At 40.0% G+C, this 23,970-nt stretch overlaps 2 protein-coding genes across 2 annotated transcripts in view; one reads left to right on the forward strand and one right to left on the reverse strand.

Moving 5' to 3' along the window:
* Window positions 1-23,970, reverse strand: part of LOC122447240 (ATP-binding cassette sub-family C member 4-like) — a 914,448-nt gene that overhangs the window by 659,898 nt on the left and 230,580 nt on the right. The gene's annotated exons all lie outside the window — the stretch shown is intronic.
* The window catches only part of LOC122447592 (ATP-binding cassette sub-family C member 4-like), a 160,581-nt gene that overhangs the window by 97,147 nt on the left and 39,464 nt on the right, over window positions 1-23,970 (forward strand). The window contains exons 24-26 of the mRNA XM_043478289.1: window positions 5,645-5,745; window positions 7,363-7,554; window positions 21,763-21,918. Of these exons, the coding sequence (XP_043334224.1) occupies window positions 5,645-5,745; window positions 7,363-7,554; window positions 21,763-21,918 (449 nt within the window). The remainder of the gene's footprint in view (window positions 1-5,644; window positions 5,746-7,362; window positions 7,555-21,762; window positions 21,919-23,970) is intronic.

The following is a 23,970-nucleotide window of genomic DNA, read 5'->3' on the forward strand; positions in this document are numbered from 1 at the left end:
TTTTTTCATTTACTTATTTATTTATATTAGGTCCCTTTTGAGACCATTTTATAAAAAATGATTGGCTTATGGTTGATTTACAATGTGTTAGCTTCAGGTATATAACCAAATGAATCTGTTATACATATATCCACTTTTTTAAAGATTCTTTTTCCATACCCCATGAACATTGGGATGCATGTATTTTTTAGTAATTTGCATTTTGATTAATACTTCAAATGAATTGTCTTTTAGAAAAGAATTTCTGTTTTTGACTTTTGGAATCCTTAGGAGCAAAGACTAGGTATGATGTGCCTGTTCCAGTAGACCTGTGGTGCCTTGGGCCCCTGCTTTGGCTCGCTTGGACCATTCTTTCATTTTTATTTCAAGTTTTATTGGGGTATAGTTCATTTACACTCTTGTCTTAGTTTCCAATGTATACAAAGTCAGTGTGCTGTACATACTGTACATATATCCACTCTTTTTGAGGTTCTTTCCCATGTAGGTCATTACCGAGTTCTCTGTACTTTACAGTAGTTTCTTATTAGTTATCTATTTTAATATTTTATATATAGTAGTATGTATGTGTCAGTCCCAGTCTTCCAATTTATCCCTCCCTTCCCTTATTCCCTGGTAACCATAAGTTTATTTTCTACATCTGTTACTCTACTTCAGTTTTGTAGATAATTTCATTTGTAGCCTTTTGTTATATTCCATATATAAGCAGTATCATATTCTGTTTTTCTCTGTCTGACTTACTTCACTCAGTATGAAAATCTCTAGGTCTAGCCATGTTGCTGCAAATGGTATTATTTCACCGTTTGCTATGGCTGAGTAATATTCCATTGTATGTATGATAGCACATCTTCCTTATTCATTGCTCTGTTGATGGACATTTAGGTTGCTTCCATGTCCTGGCTATTGTAAATAGTGCTGCAGTGAACATAAGCATGGATGTATCTTTTGGAATTATGTTTTTCAGTGGATATATGCCCAGGAGTGGGATTGTTGGATCATATGGTAGCTCTATTTTTAGTTTTTAAAGGGACCTCCATATTTTTCTCCATAGTGGCTCTACCAGTTTACATTCCCACCAACAGTGTTGGAGGGTTCCCTTTTCTCCACATCTCTCCAGTATTTATTTTTTTTTGATGATGGTCATTCTGACTGGTGTAAGGTGAAACCTCATGGTAGATTTTTGCTTTTTTTTTTTTTTCATTTTTTTTCACTGTAGTTTTGATATACATTTCTCTAATAATAATTAGAGATGTTGACCATCTTTTCATGTGTTTTTTTGTCATCTGTGTATCTTCTTTGGAAACTGTCTCTTTTAATCTTCTGCCCATTTTTTAAAAGTTTGTTGTTTATTTATTTATTGATATTGAACTGCATGAACCGTTTGTATATTTTGGAGAGTAATTCCTTGTAAGTCACTTTGTTTGCAAGTATTTCCCCCCCATTCTGCAGGTTGGATTTGGTATTTTTTTACGGTTTTCTTTGCTGTGCTAAAGCTTTTAAGGTTAATTGGGTCCCATTTGTTTATGTTTTATTTTGTTTTTGTTACTCTAGGATGTGCTGCAGTTTATGTCAGAGTACTCCATATGTTTTCATATAAGAGTTTTGTAGTGTCTGGTCTTACATTTATGTCTGTAATCCATTTTGAGTTTATTTTTGTGTATGGTGTTAGGGAAAGTTCTAATTTTATTCTTTTAAAAGTAGCTGTTTAGTTTTCCCAACACCACTGACTGAAGAGACTGTCTTTTCTCCATTGTATATTCTTGCTTCCTTTCTCATAGGTGACACAGGTACGTGGGTTTATCTCTGGGCTTTCTGTCCTATTCTGTTGATCTGTATTTTTTATTATGATGCCACTTTCAGTTACTGTAGCTTTGTAGTATAGCCTGAAGACAGGGAGCATGATTCCTCCTAGCTTCATTTTTCTTCTTTGTTTTTCTCAAGATTATTCATGGTATTTTGTGTTTCCATACAAAATGTAAACTTTTTTCTTCTACTTCTGTGAAAAATGCCATTGGTAATTTGATAGGGATTGCACTAAATCTGTAGATTGCTTAAGTAGTTTGTTTGTTTATAGTAGGTCTTCATGGAGATCTTTTATCTTTTTATCTTTTGTTGAATGGGTTGAGGTCTACATAACTGTAGCAAGATGACCTTCTGAACATTCCAGGTAGTGTCCTGTAGTTGTATAGAGAGAACCAAGTCTACTATTAAGCTTTCTGTACAGCTTAGGTTTTAGGTTTTAGCTTTAGGGCTACTTGGATCTCTTGGTTGTAGGGGTCTGGTGTACTGGTGTGAGAAAGAGTCTCTGTAGCAAAAACAGTATCCTCACTGCTATGTGGGCCACAGATGAGCAGTTGTTGGAATGTGTGGCATGAATTCACCGTCCCTCTAATAATTCCATTGCAATAGCCCTGAATCACAGTCTTTAATAATGCAAAAATGAGAGTAATTTTTTAGATTTAAAAGCAGTGCCTTGTTTTGCAAAACCCATTGCCTTATTTTTGTGATTTCAACTGCAGCTACATTGGACATAGAAAGTGAAATTAAATAATGACAATTGAAGCATAAGGTCAAAAAATTGAACAATGACATCCTTACCTTTATTATACTGTCAAGTGTATCTCAATCCAGGTGGGATTAATACGATAAAGGACGGAAATGGTAAAGACCTAAGAGAAGTAGAAGAGATTAGGAAGAGATGGCACGAATACACAGAAGAACTATACAAAAAAGATTTTAATGATCTGGATAACCATGATGATGTGGTCACTCACCTAAGCCAGAAATCCTGGACTGTGTAGTCAACTGGGCCTTAACTTCAAAGCATTATATGAACAAAGCTAGTGAAGGTAATGGAATTCCAGCTGAGCAATTTAAAATCCTAAAAGATGATTCTGTTGAAGTGCTGCAGTCAATATACCAGGAAATTTGGAAAACTCAACAGTGGCCACAGGATTGGAAAAGGTTAGTTTTCATTCCAATCCCAAAGAAAGGCAATGCTAAAGAATGTTCACAAACTATCATACAATTGCACTCATTTTGCATGCTAGCAAGGTTATATGCAAATTCCTTCAAACAAGACTTAAGCAGTGCATGAACCAGAAACTTCCAGCTGTACAAGCTGGGTTTACAAAAGGCAGAGGAACCAGAGATCAAATTGCCAATATTCCCTGGATCATAGAGAAAGCAAGGGAATTCCAGAAAAACATCTGCTTCATTGACTATGTGAAAGGCTTTGACTGTGTAGATCACAACAAACTGGAAAATTCTGAAAGAGGTAGGAATACCAGACCATCTTACCTGTCTCCTGAGAAACCTGTATGCAAGTCAAGAAGAAACAGTTAGAACTGGATGAGGAACAATCGACTGCTTCAAAACTGGAGAAGGAGAATGACAAGGCTGTATATTGTCACTATGTTTATTTAACTTATATGCAGAGTACATCATGCAAAATACTGGGCTGGATGAAGCACAAGCTGGAATCAAGATTTCTGGGAGAAATATCAATAACCTCGGATATGCAGATGATACCACTCTAATGACAGAAAGTGAAGAGCCTCTTGATGAAAGTTACAGAGCAGAGTGAGAAAGCTGGCTTAAAACTCAGCATTCAAAAAACTAAGATCATGATATCTGGACCCATCTGGGGAAAAACTGAAAGCAGTGACAGATTTTATTTTCTTGGGTTCCAAAAATCACTTTAAACTGTGACTGCAGCCATGAATGAAAATATGTTTTCTTCTTAGAAGGAAAGCTATGACAAATCTAGACAGAATATTACAAAGCAGAGACATCACTTTGCCAACAGAGATCCATATAGTGAAAGCTATATTTTTTCCAGTAGTCATGTAAGAGTTGTCAACAGATGTTAAGAGTTGGACCATTGAAAAGGCTGAGGGCCGAAGAATTGATGCTTTCAAGCTGTGGTGTTGGAGAAGATTCTTGAGAGTCCCTTGGACTGTAAGGAGCTCAAACCAGTCAATCCTAAAGGAAATCAATCCTGAATATTCACCAGAAGGACTGATGCTGAAGCTGAAGCTCTAATACTTTGACCACCTGGTGCGAAGCACTGACTCATTAGAGAAGACCCTGATACTGGGAAAGATTGAAGGCAGGAGGAGAAGGGGGTGGCAGAGGATGAGATGGTTGGATGGCATCACCAACTCAATGGACATGAGTTTAAGCAAACTATGGGAGATAACGAAGAACAGGGAAGCCTGGTGTGCTGCAGTCCATGGTGACACAGAGTCAGACATGACTTAGTGACTGAACAACAACTTTGTTTAGATCAGTTCAATCACTCAGTTGTGTCTGACTCTTTGCGACCCCATGGACTGCATCATGCCAGGCCTCCCTGTCCATTGCGAACTCCCGGAGTTTACTCAAACTCATGCCCATTGAGTCGGTGATGCCATCCAACTATCTCATCCTCTGTCGTCTAACAACTTTGTTAGTTCTTTCTAAATTCATAGTATTTTTAAAACTTTACTTATTTATTTGGCTGTACTGGGTCTTAGTTGGGGCATGCAGGATCTTCAGTCTTAGTTGTAACAGGCAGGACTTTAGTTGCAACATGTGAACTCTTAGTTGTGGCATGTGGAGTCTAGTTCCCTGACCCGGGTTCAAACCTGGGCCCCCTGCATTGGGAGCTCATAGTCTTAGCTATTGGACCATCAGGAAAGTCCCTCATAGTGTGTGTGTGTGTGTGTGTGTGTGTGTGTGTGTTTTAACTTTATTATTGTCTCATACAACAGAAGTAATATTATGAGTAAAACTATCATTATATGAAAATGATTTAAATATTATAAAGGAGTCCTCTCACTACTGTATATAAAATAGACAGCTAAAAAAGACCTACTGCTTCCTTATCCATTCTATACACCATGGAATTTTACTCAGCCGTCAAAAAGAATTCATTTGAACCAGTCCTAATGAGATGGATGAAACTGGAACCCCTTATACAGAGTGAAGTAAGCCAGAAAGATAAAGAACATTACAGCATACTAACACATATATATGGAATTTAGAAAGATGGTAACGATAACCCTATATGCAAAACAGAAAAAGAGACACAGAAATACAGAACAGACTTTTGAACTCTGTGGGAGAAGGTGAGGGTGGGATGTTTCAAAAGAACAGCATGTATACTATCTATGGTGAAACAGATCACCAGCCCAGGTGGGATGCATGAGACAAGTGCTCCCGGCCTGGTGCACTGGGAAGACCCAGAGGAATCGGGTGGAGAGGGAGGTGGGAGGGGGGATCGGGATGGGGAATAAGTGTAAATCTATGGCTGATTCATATCAATGTATGACAAAACCCACTGAAATGTTGTGAAGTAATTAGCCTCCAACTAATAAAAAAATTAAAAAAAAAAAAAAAAAAAGACCTACTGTATAGCACAGGGAACTCTATTTAATACTCTGTAATGACATATGTGAGAAAATAATTTTAAAAGAGCAGATTACATATATGTTTGGCTAATTCACTTTACTGTACACTTGAAAGTAACATAACTTTGTAAGTCAACTATTACTCCAATAAAAAAAATCATAAAAATAAAGGAATCTTCTTTGTAGAGTGACAGAAGGAACTATGTGATGGGTTGAGAAATAGACTGACTTTATCCTTCTTCTTCCTCATTTAGCTTTGGATGCTGGGCATGTTGGCCTGGTCCTGTCGCTCACCATCACACTTACCAGTATGTTCCAGTGGTGCGTCAGGCAAAGTGTGGAAGTTGAGAACATGGTGATGTTTACCTTTCTGTTCTTAGCCTTTTCAAGTCTCCTTGCTGTTATATGACATAAAAGAAATTCTTATGTAAAATAATAAAATTGTTATTTTTACATCATTTTACAAAGCTTTTTACATTCTCCTCCATCTTCTTAAGGGCTTCCCTGGTGGCTCAGATGGTAAAGAATCCTCCTGCAATGCAGGAGCCACAAGAGACTTAGGTTCGATCCCTGGGTTGTGAAGATCCCCTGGAAAAGGGAATGGTTACTCCAGTATCCTTGCCTGGAGAATCCCCATGGACAGAGGAGCCTGGCAGGCTACAGTTCATGGGGTTGCAAAGAGTCAGGCACGACTGTGCAACTTTCACTTTCACTTTCCATGTGCTTAAAATTAATGTTAAATAAATATATATATACATATTTTTCTCAGTCATGTGTATGCCATGTCAGAAGATTTTGTATTCATCACAAACTGTCTTCAAATATAATAAATGTCTCTGTAGGAGGGAGGTTCTGAAGTTCTGGAGATAATATAAGCTAATTTCTTAGCAGCTTGTGTGTATTTGTTTCTTAATGGGTAATTCCTCATTTTTGGTAAAAGAAAATAATCCAGCATTTTGACGTTTATTTAATTACTATATTCCTCCACCCCTCCCCCATTTTGTCATTTATTCTTGTGTGTGTTGAACACCGTATTTGCTTGTGGCCCTTCTTCCTGGTAGGATAGGCTCCCTCTCAGAATGTGCTCTAAGGTGTGGAGTCATGGTTGTTTAGAATACCTTAATCAATGTGTAAATTATATACTTTTTAATATTTGTACCTTTTCCTAAAGGGATAAAAACAATAAAAATGAAAATTTCCCATGTCTTTCTTCTAACAGAGTAGAAGTAGTGAAAGTCACTCAGTCGTGTCTGATTCTTTGTGACCCCATGGACTATACAGTCCATGGAATTCTTCAAGCCAGAACACTGGAGTGGTAGCCTTTCCCTTCTCCAGGGGATCTTCCCAACCCAGGGATCAAACCTAGGTCACCTGCATTGCAGGAGGATTCTTTATCAGCTGAGCCACAAGGCAAGCCCAAGAATACTGGAGTGGGTAGCCTATCCCTTCTTCAGGGGAATTTCCCAACCCAGGAATCTAACCAGGGTCTCCTGCATTGCAGGCGGATTCTTTACGAACTGAGCTATCAGAGAAGCTGATAACAGAGTAGAAAGTGACTGATTATTAAAATGAGATTTGATGACCATCTAATTCTGTTCATTTGTAACACGTGGCCCTTCTGTGGCCACACATTACTAATTGGTGTCCAAAAGTATTCTTTTCTTTGAATAAATTCTTTTTTTTTTTAATTCAGATGCGAAAGGAGGATCAATAAAACTTTATCATGCATTTCTTTAATTTTTTTAACTTTAATATAAAATTGAAGGAAGTAGGCATATATAAAAGTGTTGAAGATGATAAACAAGTTTTCAATCATCTAAAACCTCATCAGAGTCCTACTTCTGTCCTTGGTGGATGCTGAGACCTGGGATGTTCTGAACCACAGACAAGCAGGAGGTTTCATTTACAATCTCTGAACATCCATAAACAAGACCCTCTGATACTAACTCACGTGATTTCATATGTGTTTCAGATGATTTCAGTAGAAAGGGTGATTGAATACACAGACCTTGAGAAAGAAGCGCCCTGGGAACTTGAGTATCGTCCACCGCCATCCTGGCCCAAAAAAGGACTGATTTCCTTTAACTATGTGAACTTTAGGCATAAGTCGGATGGGCGTCTGGTATTGAAGAACATGTATCCAGACTTTCACCCAAGAGAAAAGGTTGGTTTAAGCCATTTGCCTTTTTAAAATCCAGCTAAAGATTTAGCACCACATCTGCTCTTGGCTTCCTTGTCAGTGTGTCAGGGGGACTCTGTTCCTAAGGGATGCAGATTAGATCAGTGACATTGTAGGTGAATATTTCTTGGAAACTGACCATGGAATGGAGATACCAGGAAATTTTTTCCCTGTGTTGTGAGTTCCCTCATGGTGGTTAATGGGCCCTGGGATCCAGGGTTCCATCTTAGCCTGACCCAGGACACTATATATGAGACCTTGGATTATTCATACAAAGTCTTCCTGGCCCTAACTCTCCAATATCTCATTCCTTTCCATCTTTTCTTGTTTGTATTTCTGAAATCTCCTCCTCCTCCCACGGTGCCCTCTGGTTGCAGCCTCCTTCTCTGTCCCTTAACCCTTCCTGTAGCCTTGTCCTCCACTCACCCACACTGAGATGCCAGCCCCCTGTCCTCCCCCCACAGACTGCTGCTTTCTTTAACACAGATCTGATCCTTACTGGCCTGGCTGAGCTGCTGCTGGAACCATAGCATAGCCTCAAATCCACTCCAGCAGGGGCCATGGGATGAGCCTGTGTCCACCAGAGAAGAGCCTCAATAATGACCCAGTCAGCAGTGAGGAATCATGGTATCAGTTGGAGGCAAAGTCTAGAGATTGGCTAAAAGCTAAAAGCAAATTGATTGGAGCAGAGAAGATCCGTGTGGGAGATGGCAGAGAGGCTTGTGACCTGGACCTGTCAGCATCCATGTCTGCTGGTGATGTTCCTTCCACACTCAGTTTGAGGCCCTCAGCTGGGATCAGGATAGAATCTTGAAGAAGAGACTAAGCCAAAACAGACAAGGTGGTAGGAAGATCTTCCCCACCTCCCTCTGCAGCCAGTATGTCTGACATACACACCCCTCTACACTTGGATTGTGTGTAGGTTCTCTTGAAGCACCATGTCCTCCCTGTTCCCAGTGCACATGCTGCCCCTCAACCTCAGAGACCTAGGTCCTCTGTCATCTGGATGGTGAAAATCTCCTCATTTTCTGAGTCAAATCTAATGCATCTTTGAGACCCTGAGTTCTTCCTTAGGGTCTTATATATTCTTTTAATATAGCATTTATGGTACTGCTATGTTTATAGCAGCCAAAAGTTGGAAGAAACTAAATCCTTACAATGAAGTATTATTTGGCCTTAAAAAGGAAGAAAATTCTGACCTATGGATAAACCTTGATGACATCTTGCTCAATGAAATAAGCCAGACACAAAATGGAATGAATACTCTGATTCCACTTATGTGAGGTTCTGAGAGTAGTCAAATTCAAAAAAAACAGGAAGTAGGATGGTGGTCTGCAGGGACTCGGGGAGGGGAAATGGGGAATTGTTTGTTTAATATGTAAGAATTTCAGTTTTTTGAGGCAGAAAAAAAATTCTCAACTTGGTAGCACAACAATGTGAATGTACTGAACACTGAACTGTCCACTTAAAAATGGTTAAATAGTTAAATTTTATGTTATGTGAATCTTATCATAATTAAAAGATGGCACCTCTGGCATGCTTTGTACTTTGGGATCTATATCTCATAGTACCTTGAGGGTTTTTAAAATCAGGGAGCATCTTGTTTTCATAGTTGTTCCCAGAAAGTGGCTTTCTACAGGGCACAGAGAGAGTACTGAGGGATTGCTGGATGAGAGGGTGAGTGAGTAACACACAGGTGTGAGCAAGGAGGAACCAACACACACACACACAAACACATGACAACTCTGTAAATAACTGAAAGAACTGCTCTTTAAAACGCTTACCTCCCCACAGACCCATCTAGTGGACAATAGCTATAATTTAATGAATGAAACCCTTGTAACATAAAAGAATATTCAACTTAATGCCTAAACATTACCCAGGGAGAAGCTTCAGTTAGTCACGGGCAAAAGCTTGTCTTAATTTTTTCCAGTTCCATTGTAGGTCAGGAAGAAGGTGAACTGCTGTGTCAGGAAAATATTAATCACAGCTCTTGATACAATCTTGTCCCTGAGAGCACTGTGTATGATGTTTACTTACTCTCAGACAGTGTGTCTGTCAGATTTTCTGTTGTAAATGTAATTCTGTTCACCTGTACTTATCTTAAATTTTCCCCAAAGCCATAAAATATGAATTATCTAAGAAACTCTGTAGTACAACTTAGGAACACAACAAATCCTTATTCTTCCTTCTTAAAACCTGCAAATCATAGGATTATTGAGATTCTAAAATGTTTGAGGGAAAATTGAATTTGGAGACTGAATTAATAACTGCATAACTTGGCTGTTGATCTGCGCCTTGGTCCACTTTCAGTATCACTGTTAGCTTCATTTCTGTGTTTGGAGATGATACCCGGGCAGTGTGTTCATGAATTGATTTCACTCCGCCTGTATACATCATAGGTTCCCTCTCCTGCTCACCTGTCCCAGCCCCTGTCACTCCAGGACACCCCTTTGGTGTTGGATTTGATTGAGAGAAGCTGTTGTCGGGCAGTGGGGGCGGGGTGAGGTGGGGGGTGGGTGACGGGGATAGGGGATGTGAGAGTGAGCCAGCCCAGCAGATGTGGGGCTTTATTCTCTTCCCCTCGTTTCCTCTTCTGTCCCAATTCCTAGAAGTTAGAGTCAATAGGAGAGTATGGTAGGCACTCTGCAGGATTTTAATTCACAGAAGAAATGACAAGTAAAAAGAACCAGGACTTCCCTGGTGGTGCAGTGGATAAGAATTTGCCTGCCAGTGAAGGAGACTCTGGTTCAATCCCTGGTCTGGAAAGAGTCCACCCGCCGCAGAGCAGCTAAACCCTGCACCACAGCTACTGAGCCCACATGCCACAGCTCCTGAAGTCTTCGCTCAGCGTCAGCAGAAGCCCCTCAGGGACAGGCCCGTGCACTGCAGGAGCAGCCCCCATCATCACAACTAGATGTGTGCAAGGCAAGCAGGACCCAGCACAGCCAAACAGAAAAGCCAACAAGAGGTAGATAGGACCCTAGACTTCCTGGTGAGAGTCTGAACATGGGCTGTGTTTTTCATTTAGATGATTTTGTGGTTGATTTGATCATTTTAGAGAGTCCTGGGAAATTAAAGTGTTTTCCAGCTCTTGAGGTAGATTGATTTTGCTTTGTTTTTGCTCACAGCTATTATTTGGATGCTACATTTTTACAGATGCTTAGTAGACCATGCTATAATGTGCAAAAATATTAGTTTCCTACATTTTTTTCTTTTTTAAATAGTATTTTCTTAAAAACCACTCCCCCTCACTCCCAGATTGTCCCCATTCTCCCGCTGGCTTTCTAATTCCCTGTGACTCAGACTGGTGCCAGAGCCAACAGCACCTGCATCTCCCGAGGCTTCTTAGAAATGCAGAGTCTCAGACCCACCCAGACCTCTTGACTCAGCTTTGTATCTGAACATGACCTCCTTCTTTCACTCCCATGGGCAGTTTTTGATGAGTGATAACCTGTGATTCCCAAGAAATGTCCTTTAACAGTTTGAAATTGAACTCAAGAATTCCCAAATCTCTGCTGCTAACTGAGCAAGAGACTCTAGAATGTTCTGTGCCACTAGATTTACTTACTTTTATGCTTTTATGAGATGGTTGAATGGCATTACTGACTGGATGGACATGAGTTTGAGTAATCTCTGGGAGTTGGTGATGGACAGGGAAGCCTGGCATGCTGCAGTCCATGAGGTTGCAAAGAGCTGGACATGACTGAGCAACTGAACTGAACAGATGCTCTGTAAATTGCACCTTTGCATTATAATCTAATTCTGTATGATTCCACTGCATTTCTTTGCATCTTTCCAGTGGAGTCTGTCTTCATTACAGACAGTTTTCCTCCTGTTGTCTGTCCTTCCCCACACCAACCTCCTGCAGGGACTAGAGGGATTTCCCACAAGCTCAGCCATGCCTGGATCTGGAGTCAGAGACACCCTCATGCAGCAGTGTATGTGTGGCTGTTTCACTATCTGATGGGATCAAAAATGAGTCCTGCTGCCCCAAGCAGGGCATGGGGTCTGTTTGGCCTGTTCCCCAGGCATCATATGTCCCACTTAGCTGCAGATTTCTCTCTCAATCTGGCTGTGGGTGCTGGGTCTTCCTGCTGACAGTTGGTCCACCTGCCCTCAGGTACCCTCTTTGCTCTCACTCACTACATGTATGCCTGTGTCCACGTCATGCTTTAACTCTGACCATAAGATCTCTACGGTAGGCCTGTTCCTTTAACTGCAGCTACACCTCTCCCCACTTTCTCTGTTCTAGCTGCACAGAGGGACATGATAATGTGTTAGGCCATCCAGGGGATAAGGAGGCCCATCAGCAGGTGGAAAAGAGGCCAACAGATGTGGGTTTGAGTCCCATCCTATGACATATGGGCTCTGATATTCAGACAGACTAATTCATCTAAACCTCAATCTTTTCTTACACAAAATGGAAGTGATAGATTGTAACCTATAGATTTTATGTATAACTTAAACAAGATAAGGCATGTAAAAGCACCCAGAGTAAATGCCTGGACACAAATGGTCATCATTTTCATAGGGTGTAAAATGACCATAACCACTTAGGTGTTGTCTGTCCCATGAGAATGAGGTGTTGGCCATTTGATGTTGTATTTATGGCTGTAGGATCCATTTGTGGTGTCTGTCTCTGTCTGATTTATCTTGTACTTAAATAATACGGTAATAGATTTTCCATAAATTTCTGTGGCCTGAGTTAAAAAATCTCAGCTCCCATGGAGGTTTCTTTGTCTCAGGAAACCACAGGTAATACAAATAAGAAAAAGCCAAGTCCAATGCAAATCCTGATGTCAGCATATACAGTCTGGTTGAAGAAGCAAGAAAATGGCTATATTAACTTTGTAAGCTAGAAGGAGATCTAATTTTTATAGATGTTTATAAAAAATGACATAACTTCTGTTAGAGTTGGAACAAGTCCATATTAGGGGACAGAGAGAGCATTTCTGAGGAATTAGACATGTGAGACTGACTTAGTGGTTAGGGTTTCAGCAGGTGGAAATGCATGTGGAAGGCATTCCGGGAGGTGAGACCAGCATAAGCAAAAGCATGATGTTCTGATCTAGTGAATGAAGAACTAGACACTTGCAAAGAACTCAGGAAAATTAACTACCAAGTGTGTAACACACATTTTTACATTCAACCCTCACAATTACCTAGTGATGCCAAGGAAGCTGACTCATGTACATGAAGGTTGGAGAGGTTAGAGAGGACAGTTTTGTAGAAGAGACATCCTGGGGTGGAGTGTTGGGTGCTGAGCTGGCATTCAGGAGTTTAATCTGAGAAATGAGAGCACATGGACCAGAGTGGGCAGGTGCAGGGGGCAGGGAGCCAGAAGCTGTTATGCCTCCATCAAGACATCCTGGGAAAGTGATTCCACTTTTTGAAATCAAGTTGATGTTGATTAAAACAAAGCTATAACACCTGGATTTGTGAACATACAGGGAAATGGGTGGGAGTAGCAAATGGTATCATACTTCTGGAGGGTAGGTTAGCAGCTTAACAGCTTCCTCTGAAAATGTTGATACTTTGTTGTTGTTCAGTCACCTAGTCACATGGACTCTTTGCAACACCATGGACTGACACACACCAGGCTTCTCTGTTCCTCACCATCTCCTGCAGTTTGCCCAAGTTCATGCTCATATTGCATCAGTGATGCCATCCAGCCACCTCATCCTCTGTCATCCCCTTCTCCTGCTTTCAATCTTTCCTAGAATCAGTCTTTTCCAATGAGTTGGCTCTTTGTGTCAGGTGGCCAAAGTATTGGAGCTTTAGCATCAGTTCTTCCAATGAATATTCAGGACTGATTTCCTTTAGGATTGATTGGTTTGATCTCCTTGCTTTCCAAGGGGTTCATACATGACTTTCAGCAATTCCACACCTGAGATTTTTTTTCAAGGAAATGATTAAGGTTGTTTTCAAAGACTTAGTTTCAGGGATATTTAACACAGAATTATTTATAATAGCTAACTATTTGACAATGCCTAAATATCCAGCAATAGAGGATTTGTTAAATAAATGATCACATGTACTATAATATGCAACCATTAAAATAAATATTTTGGTGAAATACAAAATTAAAACACATTTAACAGTATGTTCACCTTAATCCTATTTTGTTTATATATGTGAACTTGTATCTTTAAGAACACATAGAAAAAAATAAAACAACAAAAAGAACACATACAGAAGCCTTGAAAGTAAAAATATTTTGAGAATTTTTTTTCAGAGTGCGGCGCTAGAGCTAGTATTTATTTACTTTTCAAATTCATTTGCACTGATTATGATTAAGGAAAGAGTTTATTTTGTTTTTTAAACACTGTGAGCCTGGGAAAGATGTAATGAGAGTAAAGTGGGGAAGATGGATGAAGGGGTTGTTTTGTGTGGAGCATTGGGTGTTGATTATGTTGAGATTGATGTGTGAAGAGAGATCCAGGAGCAAGTGTCTAACAAGTTGTGTCATCATCAGGACCAACCTGGTTGGAAAAACAGAAAGGGGCCATCGCAAAGCAAATAACAGAAGATTTTCTTCAAGTGTCTTTATAATTGTATCTATTTCTTTATTTTTGGCTGGGCTGGGTCTCTGTTGCTGCTCGGGCTTTTCTCTAGTTGCTGTGTGTGGGCTTCTCACTATGGTGTCTTCTCTTGTTAAGGGCAAGGGCTATAGGGTGTGAGGACTTCAACAGTTGTAGCATGTAGGCTCATAGTCGTGGTTCCTGGGTTCTAGAGCACAGGCTCAATAGTTGTGGCACATGGGCTTAGGTGCTTCACAGCATGTGGGATTCTCCTAGACTAGGGATTGAACCCACGTCTCCTGCATTTGCAGGCAGTTTCTTTACCACTGAGCCACCAGGGAAGCCCCCGAGTGTCTTTAGATTGAAGAATGTGAGCTTACTGATACTGGCGGCATTCTCCATGGGCAATTAGTAAAAACCTTTGGTTACCCAGAGAAGACGTTTAGATTATAACTTTGATGACTGAACTCTAGGAATAATCAGAGTCAGGTTTTCTTTGAGTAGCCTTTTTCTTTGTGGGCGGCCTGGGGCCATGCAGCATGTGGGATCTTAGTTCCCTGACCAGGGATCGAATCCATGCCTCCAGCAGTGGAAGCACAGAATCTTAACCATTGGAATGAATGCCAGGGAAGTCCCCTGGTTTTTAGTTCCGTTTGCTGGAGTTTGGAACTCACAGTCCTGTGGTCATGAGCAGTCCTTGGTGCCCCTACACATCTCAGTCCATTTACCCAAAGTTTACAGATGTTCCCATTTGCACAGATGGATCAGTTTCAGTGGAGCTGATAACATGGGAACATACACACATTCTCACTGATCAGTTCTCACCTGTGTCCTGATGTGTCTTGATTTATGTATAAGAACACTCAGAAATATAGGCCCACCTGTTTTACTGTGCTTCACAGATAATACTTTAAAAAAAAAAGAAAAAGACATTTATGGCAATGCTGTGTCAGGCAAGTATATTGGCACCATTTTTCCTATAGCATTTGATTACTTCATATCTCTGTCACATTTTGATAATTCTTGCAATATTTCAAACCATTTCATTATTATTATATTTATTATCCTGATATGTGATCAGTGGTTTTTAATGTTCAGTTCAGTTCAATTCAGTCGCTCAGTCATGTCCGACTCTTTGTGACCCCATGAATCACAGCACGCCAGGCCTCCCTGTCCATCACCAACTCCCAGAGTTTACTCAGACTCATGCCCATGAAGTCGGTGATGCCATCAAGCCATCTCATCCCCTGTCGTCCCCTTCTCCTCCTGCTCCCAATCCCTCCCAGCATCAGGGTCTTTTCCAATGAGTCAATTCTTTGCATGAGGTGGCCACAGTATTGGAGTTTCAGCTTCAGCATCAGTCCTTCCAATGAACACCCAGGACTGATCTCCTTTAGGATGGACTGGTTGGATCTCCTTGGAGTCCAAGGGACTTTCAAGAGTCTTCTCCAACACCACAGTTCAAAAGAATCAATTTTTCAGTGCTCAGCTTTCCTCACAGCCCAACTCTCACATCCATACATGACCACTGGAAAAACCATAGCTTTGACCAGACGGACCTTTGTTGGCAAAGTAATGCCTCTGCTTTTTACTATGCTGTCTAGGTTGGTCATAACTTTCCTTCCAAGGAGTAAGTGTCTTTTAATTTCATGGCTGCAGTCACCATCTGCAGTGATTTTGGAACCCCCCAAAATAAAGTCTGACACTGTTTCCACTGTTTCCCCATCTATTTCCCATGATGTGATGGGACCAGATGCCATGATCTTAGTTTTCTGAATATTAAGCATTAAGCCAACTTTCTCACTCTCCTCTTGCACTTTCATCAAGAGGGTTTTTAGTTCCTCTTCACTCTCTGCCATAAGGGTGGTGTTATCTGCATATCTGAGGTTATTGATATTTCTCCTGGCAATCTTAATTCCAGCTTGTGCTTCTTCCAGCCCAGCATTTCTCATGATGTACTCTGCATATAAGTTAAATAAGCAGGGTGACAATATACAGCCTTGATGTACTCCTTTTCCTATTTGGGACCAGTCTGTTGTTCCATGTCCAGTTCTAACTGTTGCTTACTACCCTATAAATGCTTAGATGGTTAGCATTCTTTTAACAATACAGTATTGGAAATTAAGGTATGTACATTTTTATATATAATGCTATTGTACATCATTAGACTACAATATAGTATAAATGTAACTTTTATTTGCACAGAGAAATAAAGCATTGATATAACTTGCTTTATTTTTATATTCATGTATTGAGGTGGTCTGGAGCCAAATCCAAAATATCTTTAAGGCCTGCCTATGCAAAGAACACATGATCCACATATATACACACTACAACCTGCCTGTATGCAGGGAATGGCCCATCTATATTATATGAATTAGAGTTTAACATAAGGTACAAAATGTCCTGAGAAACCTGTATGCAGATCAAGAAGCAACAGTTAGAACCAGATATGGAGCAATGCACTGGTTCAAAATTGGGAAAGGAGTACCTCAAGGCTGTATATTGTCACCCTGCTTATTCAACTTACATGCAGAGTACAGCATGAGAAATGCTAGGCAGGATGAAGCACAAGCTGGAATCAAGACTGCCAGGAGAAACATCAGTAACCTCAGATAAGCAGATGATAAAACCCAAATGGCAGAAAGCAAAGAGGAACTAAAGATCCTCTTGATGAAGGTGAAAGAGGAGAGTGAAAAAGCTGGCTTAAAACTCAACATGCAAAAAACTAAGATCACGGCATCTGGTTACATTACTTCATGGCAAATAGATGGGCAAACAATGGAATCAATGACAGACTTTATTTTCTTAGGTTCCGAAAATCACTGTGGATGGTGACTGCAGCCATGAAATTAAAAGATGCTTGCTCCTTGGAAAGATTGAGGGCCTTGGAAAGATGACGAGAAGAAGGGGATGACAGAGGATGAGATGGTTGGATTGCATCACCAACTCAATGGACATGGGTTTGGGTAGACTCTGGGTGTTGGTAATGGACAGGGAGGCTTGGCATGCTGTGGTCATGGGGTCACAAAGAGTTGGACATGACTGAGTGACTGAACTGAACTGCTCCTTGGAAGAAAAGCTATGAGAAACCTGGACAGCATGTTAAAAAGCAGAGACAGTGCTTTGCCCACAAAGGTACATATAATCAAAGCTATGGTTTTCCCAGTTGTCATGTACGTTTGTAAGGGTTGGGTCATAAAGAAGGCTGGGCACTGAAGAATTCATACTTTTGAACTGGGGAGCTGGAGAAGACTCTTGAGAGTCCCTTGAACAGCAAGGAGATCAAACCAGTCAGTCCTAAAGGGAATCAGTCCTGAATATTCATTGAAAGAACTGATGCTGAAGCTCCAATACTTTGGCCACCTGACACGAAGAGCCAACTCATTGGAAAATACCCTGATTCTGAGAAAGACTGAAGGAAGGAGGAGAAGGGGATGACAGAGGATGAGATGGCTGGGTAGTATCACTGATTCAATGGACATGAGTTTGAGCAAACTCCAGGAGATAGTGAAGGACAGGGAAACCTGGCATGCTGGAATACATGGACTTGTGAAGAGTCGGACACTACTGAACAATAACAAAGTGTCTTATAAGTTCAGTTCAGTCACTCAGTCATATCTGACTCTTTGCAACCCCATGAACCGCAGCACGCCAGGCCTCCCTGTCCATCACCAACACCCAGAATCCACCCAAACCCATGTCCATTGTGCTGGTGATGCCATGCAACCATCTAATTCTCTGTCCTCCCCTTCTCCTCCTGCCATAAATCTTTCGCAGCATCAGGGTCTTTTCAAATGAGTCAGCTCTTCGCATAAGGTGGCCACAGTATTGGAGTTTCAGCTTCAACATCAGTCCTTCCAATGAACATCCAGGACTGATCTCCTTTAGGATGGACTCGTTGGATTTCCTTGCACTCCAAGGGACTCTCAAGACTCTTCTCCAATACCACAGTTCAAAAGCATGAATTCTTCAGCACTCAGTTTTCTTTATAGTCCAACTCTCACATCCATACATGACCACTGGAAAAACCATAGCCTTGACCAGACAGACCTTTGTTGGCAAAGTAATATCTCTGCTTTTTAATATGCTATCTAGGTTGGTCATAACTTTCCTTCCAAGGAGTAAGCATCTTTTAATTTCATGGATGCAATCACCATCTGAAGTGATTTTGGAGCCCAGAAAAATAAAGTCAGCCACTGTTTCCCCATCTATTTCCCATGAAGTGATGGGACTGGATGCCATCATCTTAGTGTTCTGAATGTTGAGCTTTAAGCCAACTTTTTCACTCTCCTCTTTCACTTTCATCAAGAGACTCTTTAGTTCTTCTTCACTCTCTGCCATAAAGGTGGTGTCATCTGCATATCTGAGGTTATTGATATTTCTCCTGGCAATCTTGATTCCAGCTTGTGCTTCTTCCAGCCCAGCATTTCTCATGATGTACCCTGCATTTATGTTAAATAAGCAGGGTGACAATATACAGCCTTGATGTACTCCTTTTCCTATTTGGAACCAGTCTTTGTTCCATGTCCAGTTCTAACTGTTGCTTCCTGACCTGCAAACAGGTTTCTCAAGAGGCAGGTCAAGTGGTCTGGTATTCCCATCTCTTTCAGAATTTTCTACAGTTTATTGTGATCCACACAGTCAAAGGCTTTGGTGTAGTCAATAAAGCAGAAATAGATATTTTTCTGGAACTCTCTTGCTTTTTCGATGATCCAGCGGATATTGGCAATTTGATCTCTGGTTCCTATGCCTTTTCTAAATCCAGCTTGAACATCTGGAAGTTCTCGGTTCATGTATTGTTGAAGCCTGGCTTGGAGACTATTGAGCATTACTAGCATGTGAGATGAGAGCAATTGTGCGGTAGTTTGATCATTCTTTGGGATTGCCTTTCTTTGGGATTGGAATGAAAACTGACCTTTTCCAGTCCTGTGGCCACTGCTGAGTTTTCCAAATTTGCTGGCATATTGAGTGCAGCACTTTCACAGCATCATCTTTCAGGATTTGAAATAGCTCAACTGGAATTCCATCACATCCACTAGCTTTGTTCGTAGCGATGCTTCCTAAGGCCCACTTGACTTCACATTCCAGAATGTCTGGCTTTAGGTGAGTGATCACACCATTGTGATTATCTGGGTCATGAAGATCTTTTTTGTACAGTTCTTCTGTGGATTCTTGCCACCTCTTCTTAATATTTTCTGCTTCTGTTAGGTCCCTACCATTTCTGTTCTTTATTGAGCCCATCTTTGCATGAAATGTTTCCTTTGTATCTCTAATTTTCTTGAAGAGATCTCTAGTCTTTCCCATTCTGTTGTTTTCTTCTATTTCTTTGCATTGATCACTGAGGAAAGCTCTCTTGTCTCTCCTTGCTATTCTTTGGAACTCTGCATTCAAATGGGTATATCTTTCTTTTTCTCCTTTGCTTTTCACTTCCCTTCTTTTCACAGGTATTTGTTAGGCCTCCTCAAACAGCCATGTTGCTTTTTTGCATTTCTTTTTCTTGGGAATGGTCTTGATTCCTGTCTCCTGTACAATGTCACAAACCTCCATCCATGGTTCATCAGGCACTCTGTCTGTCAGATCTAGTCCCTTAAATCTATTTCTCACTTCCACTGTATAGTCATAAGGGATTTGATTTAGGTCATATCTGAACGGTCTAGTAGTTTTCTCCACTTTCTTATAGTCATTGTATTATCTTTATAAGATAATAAAACTAGCTGAACCCACTTTTCTTATGTTTAATCTCTATAAAGATAAATTCTTTTTTGAAATGCCATGATTGATTTGATAAACTAAGATGTGAAACTTCAGAGGTTTTCAAATCAGAAAACCTGAAAAGTTCTAAACATTCTGATTATACTGCTCAGAAGGATAGTTCTTTTTTTTAAAGCCATGAGTTTTTAAACTTTCAGTTCAGTTCAGTTCAGTCGCTCAGTCTTGTCCGGCACTTTGCGACCCACGAACCGCAGCATGCCAGGCCTCCCTGTCCATCTCCAACTCCCGGAGTTTACCCAAACTCATGTCCATTGAGTCAGTGATGCAAATGTTCCAAGCATATCTTACACTCTCATCAATTCCAGATTTTCAATAGAGATAAATCATCTCTTGGAGAGCTTCCTTCAGAGAATTTGCAGTTGGGCTTCCCTGGTGGCTCAGAAGGTAGAAAATCTGCCTGCAAGGCAGGAGACCCAGGTTCCATCCCTGGGTCAGGAAGATCCCCTGGAGTAGGCAATGGCAACCCACTCTAGTATTCTTGCCTGGAGAATTCCACAGACCGAGGAGCCTGGAAGTTACAGTCCATGGGGTGGCAAAGATTTGCACATGACTGATCATCTAATGCTTTCTTTACTTAAAAATTCATTGGTAAAAAAGGCCAGTTTCTGCATGTATATTTGAATGTGGTTTATTACCCACTGACATTTTACCTAGGAAAAGGAAATGGCAACCCACTCCAGTATTCTTGCCTGGAGCATCCCATGGACAGAGGAGCCTGGCAGGCTACAATCCAAGGGGTTACAAGAGTTGGATATAACTTAGTGACTAAACCACAAACCACCAGCATTTTACCTACATTGTGTTGATTCTTTAATCTTACTGTTAGTGCATTTAGTTTCTCTGTGCTTTGGTTTTAATAAATAGACTGACACTTGACATATGTTTTTCCAAGGTTCAATTTGAAGTATTAATGTATTAATAAAATGCCTTTTGACCTGCTCCGATGAAAGGTCCCATGTAAATAGCAAATATTGTTTGTGTTGTTGTTAATCTCATTATGTACATTTTGTCTACTGGCCTCTGTCTTTCAAGACTGAGACATGCATTTCATATTTGAAGATGTTTCCTTTCAAGATAAAATATAATTAAGATATTTATTATCATGAAGTGATTTCATTTTTTTCCTGAAGAATAGTTCCTCTTAAATAAAGAACATAGAAAGTGAGTACTTATTTGTGTATAATACTTCTGACTTGACTTGTTGATATCTCTATAAAATTACACATGTAATTCTCAAGGTCAAATTACACAGGGAGTAGGAATAAAGCTAATTTAAAAGCTGACTTCTTATGGACCACTTAGGAGACTGCTGGTTTTTCACTGCAGTCAGGTCATTTTTTTTTAAGTTATCGTCTTCCTTTATTTACAAATGTTAGTTACAAACATACACACACACACACATACACCACATACACATACATGTCTCCCCCTTTAACATACCACATAATGGATACTATGTGATAATTATAGAAAACAAAAATTTTCTGCATATTAAGCATTTAATCAAGGAAATCTGAATAAAATTGCCTGACATTTTTAGAAGGCATGAAAGTCACTATAGTTTATATTGTGTATTCTTAGGATGATTGTGGTCTCAATCAGGGACATTTGTGAATTTCTGTCATTTTTGGTTGCCACAATTTTGGGGGTTGCATCTAGTGGGTTGGTATCTAGTGGGTTCATGGGTACTGTTAATCATCCTACAATATTCAGGACAGGCCCCCGACCCTCAATAATGAATTATGGGTCCAAAATATTAGCAGGGCCTTGCTTGAGAAACTTATAGTCTATTCCTTACATATAATAGAACTTTTAAAATTCATCTTCAGCAATCAGGGTTCTCCTGGGTTTTGTGCATCCTGTTAATTCTTCATCCCCCTGGGTCTCTTTACAGTATGGCATCGTGGGAAGAACAGGAGCTGGAAAAAGTTCCCTCATTGCTGCCCTTTTTAGATTGTCAGAACCTGAAGGTGACATTTTTATTGATGGCATCTTGACAACCAGTATTGGACTTCACGATTTAAGGAAGAAAATGTCAGTTGCACTTCAGGTAAGCATAGCAGAGCCCTCTCACATGTTCTTTTTATAAGGCGTCTAAGGTTTAAGTGTTTTTAATTTTATCAGTCTTTTCAAGTTAAGTGAATGAGTTGATCCTTTTTTTCTCAATAGAGCATGTATTTAGCAGCAGGTATTTTCAAACAGACACTTTCATTGGATACCAGGTTTTGTTTTCTTGTTGTTGTTCATTTGTTAGCTTTGTGTGCATGTGATTTAATAACTTACTGAGATAGATTTCTGGACTCAGACTTCCTCAGTTTCCATGATGTTATCCACTGATAATCACATAATTCTGAGAATAGAAAGATAAGTGTTTGCTTATGTTTGAGAGGTTCCTATAGGGAAACATGAATTTTATTAATAAGTGTCTTAAAGATGTAATTTTGCTGTGGGAAATGGAGAACATCTTTTAAAAAGTGATTATGTCCTTAGATAACTTTCTGTGAAATAATGGGGCTTTGAGAATTATAGGATATATAGATGTTTTGGAGAGACTTTGACAATTTAGCCATTAATGAATAATTTTCACCAGGGAGGCAATACAGAATAGTGAGGAAGAGCAGGGGATTCAGAATTCTGTCTCTATGTACCTTGGGTTTCTCTGTCTTACAAGGCAGATAAAGGATCACCCCCTCAATCTGTTGTGAGGACAAAATATGTCAATGAGTGTGAAGTGCTTCATGTAGACCCATATGTGCCTGCTGTGATGGTGGAGTGTTGAGTTGGCCATCTCTTCCTGGGCTCTGATTCTATTCTCTTTTCTTCTTCTTCATAAAGAAGTATAACTTTCAGGGAGAGTTTTGGAGACTGGATTATATGCACGGGTAGATACTCCTATCATTCCTTGTGGTTCATTCACTCAACATAATTCTGTGATATTTACTGAGAAATTTCTATCCTCTAGGTATATAGCCAAGGGCAACCTAGATCTTGTGTCCTCATCTATCATCCTGTCCTCTGCTTTAACAGACTTGCTGATTAAAAAAAAAAAAAATTGAGTTTTTATTTATATACTTAGTAATCATCTGCCCATCAAAGGAAACTCAGTAAAACACCCTCTTGAGATGAGAAACAGAGAGGAGATGAGACAGAACAAGCCAGGCAAATGTGCTTCCTGGAATGTGGGTGTAATGTGTCCTGAAATACCTGTTTATCAGGAAGCATGTACAACATGGCACCCAAAGGAAGGCGAATGTGGACTTGGGTATAATTAATGCTACCTACCCATGACCTCAAAAATACCTGGAATTACTCTAAGTAATTTTAAAACCAAGATATTCTTTTCAGACTCTAGTGAAATGCCACCTCAAACCCCTTAAGATGTCTGCTATCAAAGAAAAGGGAGAGAAAAAAAGAAAATGATAAGTATTGGCAAGGATGTAGAGAAATTAGAATCCTTGTTCATTGCTGATAGGAATGTAACATAGTGCAGTTACTATGGAAATCAATTTGCTGGTTGCTCTGAAGAGTTAATGATGGAATTATCATATGACCTAGCAATTCTACTTTAGAGTATAAACCCAAAAGAATTGGAAGAAAGGTCTTGAAGAGATATTGGAACATGCATGTTATAGCAGCATTATTCTCAACAGCGAAAAGGTGGAGGTGCCCAAGGGTCCATTGACAGATGGGTCGACAAACAAAATGTGGTGCATATACATGCAGTAGAATATTATTCAGCCTTTAAAAAAAAAGAAAATTCTGAAACATGCTACAGCACAGATGAACCTTGAGAAAATTAAGCTAAGTGAAATAAGTCATTTACAAAGGACAAATACTGTATGATTCTACTAATAGGAGTTATCTAGAGTAGCAAATTCATGGATACCGGACATAGAATGGTGGGTGCCAGGTGTGGCCAGGTGAGGGGAGTTGTTGTTTAATGGGTACAGAGTTTCAGTTCTTCAAGATGAAAGAAGATCTGGGGCTGGGTGGTGGTAAAGGCTGTAAAACAATGTGAATGTATTTAACATCACTGAACTGTGCACTTAAAGTGGTTAATCTGGCAAATTTTATGTACATTTTACCACAATTAACAATTTTT

This window comes from Cervus canadensis, chromosome 9, assembly GCF_019320065.1.
Source record: "Cervus canadensis isolate Bull #8, Minnesota chromosome 9, ASM1932006v1, whole genome shotgun sequence".
Taxonomy (NCBI): Eukaryota; Metazoa; Chordata; class Mammalia; order Artiodactyla; family Cervidae; genus Cervus; species Cervus canadensis.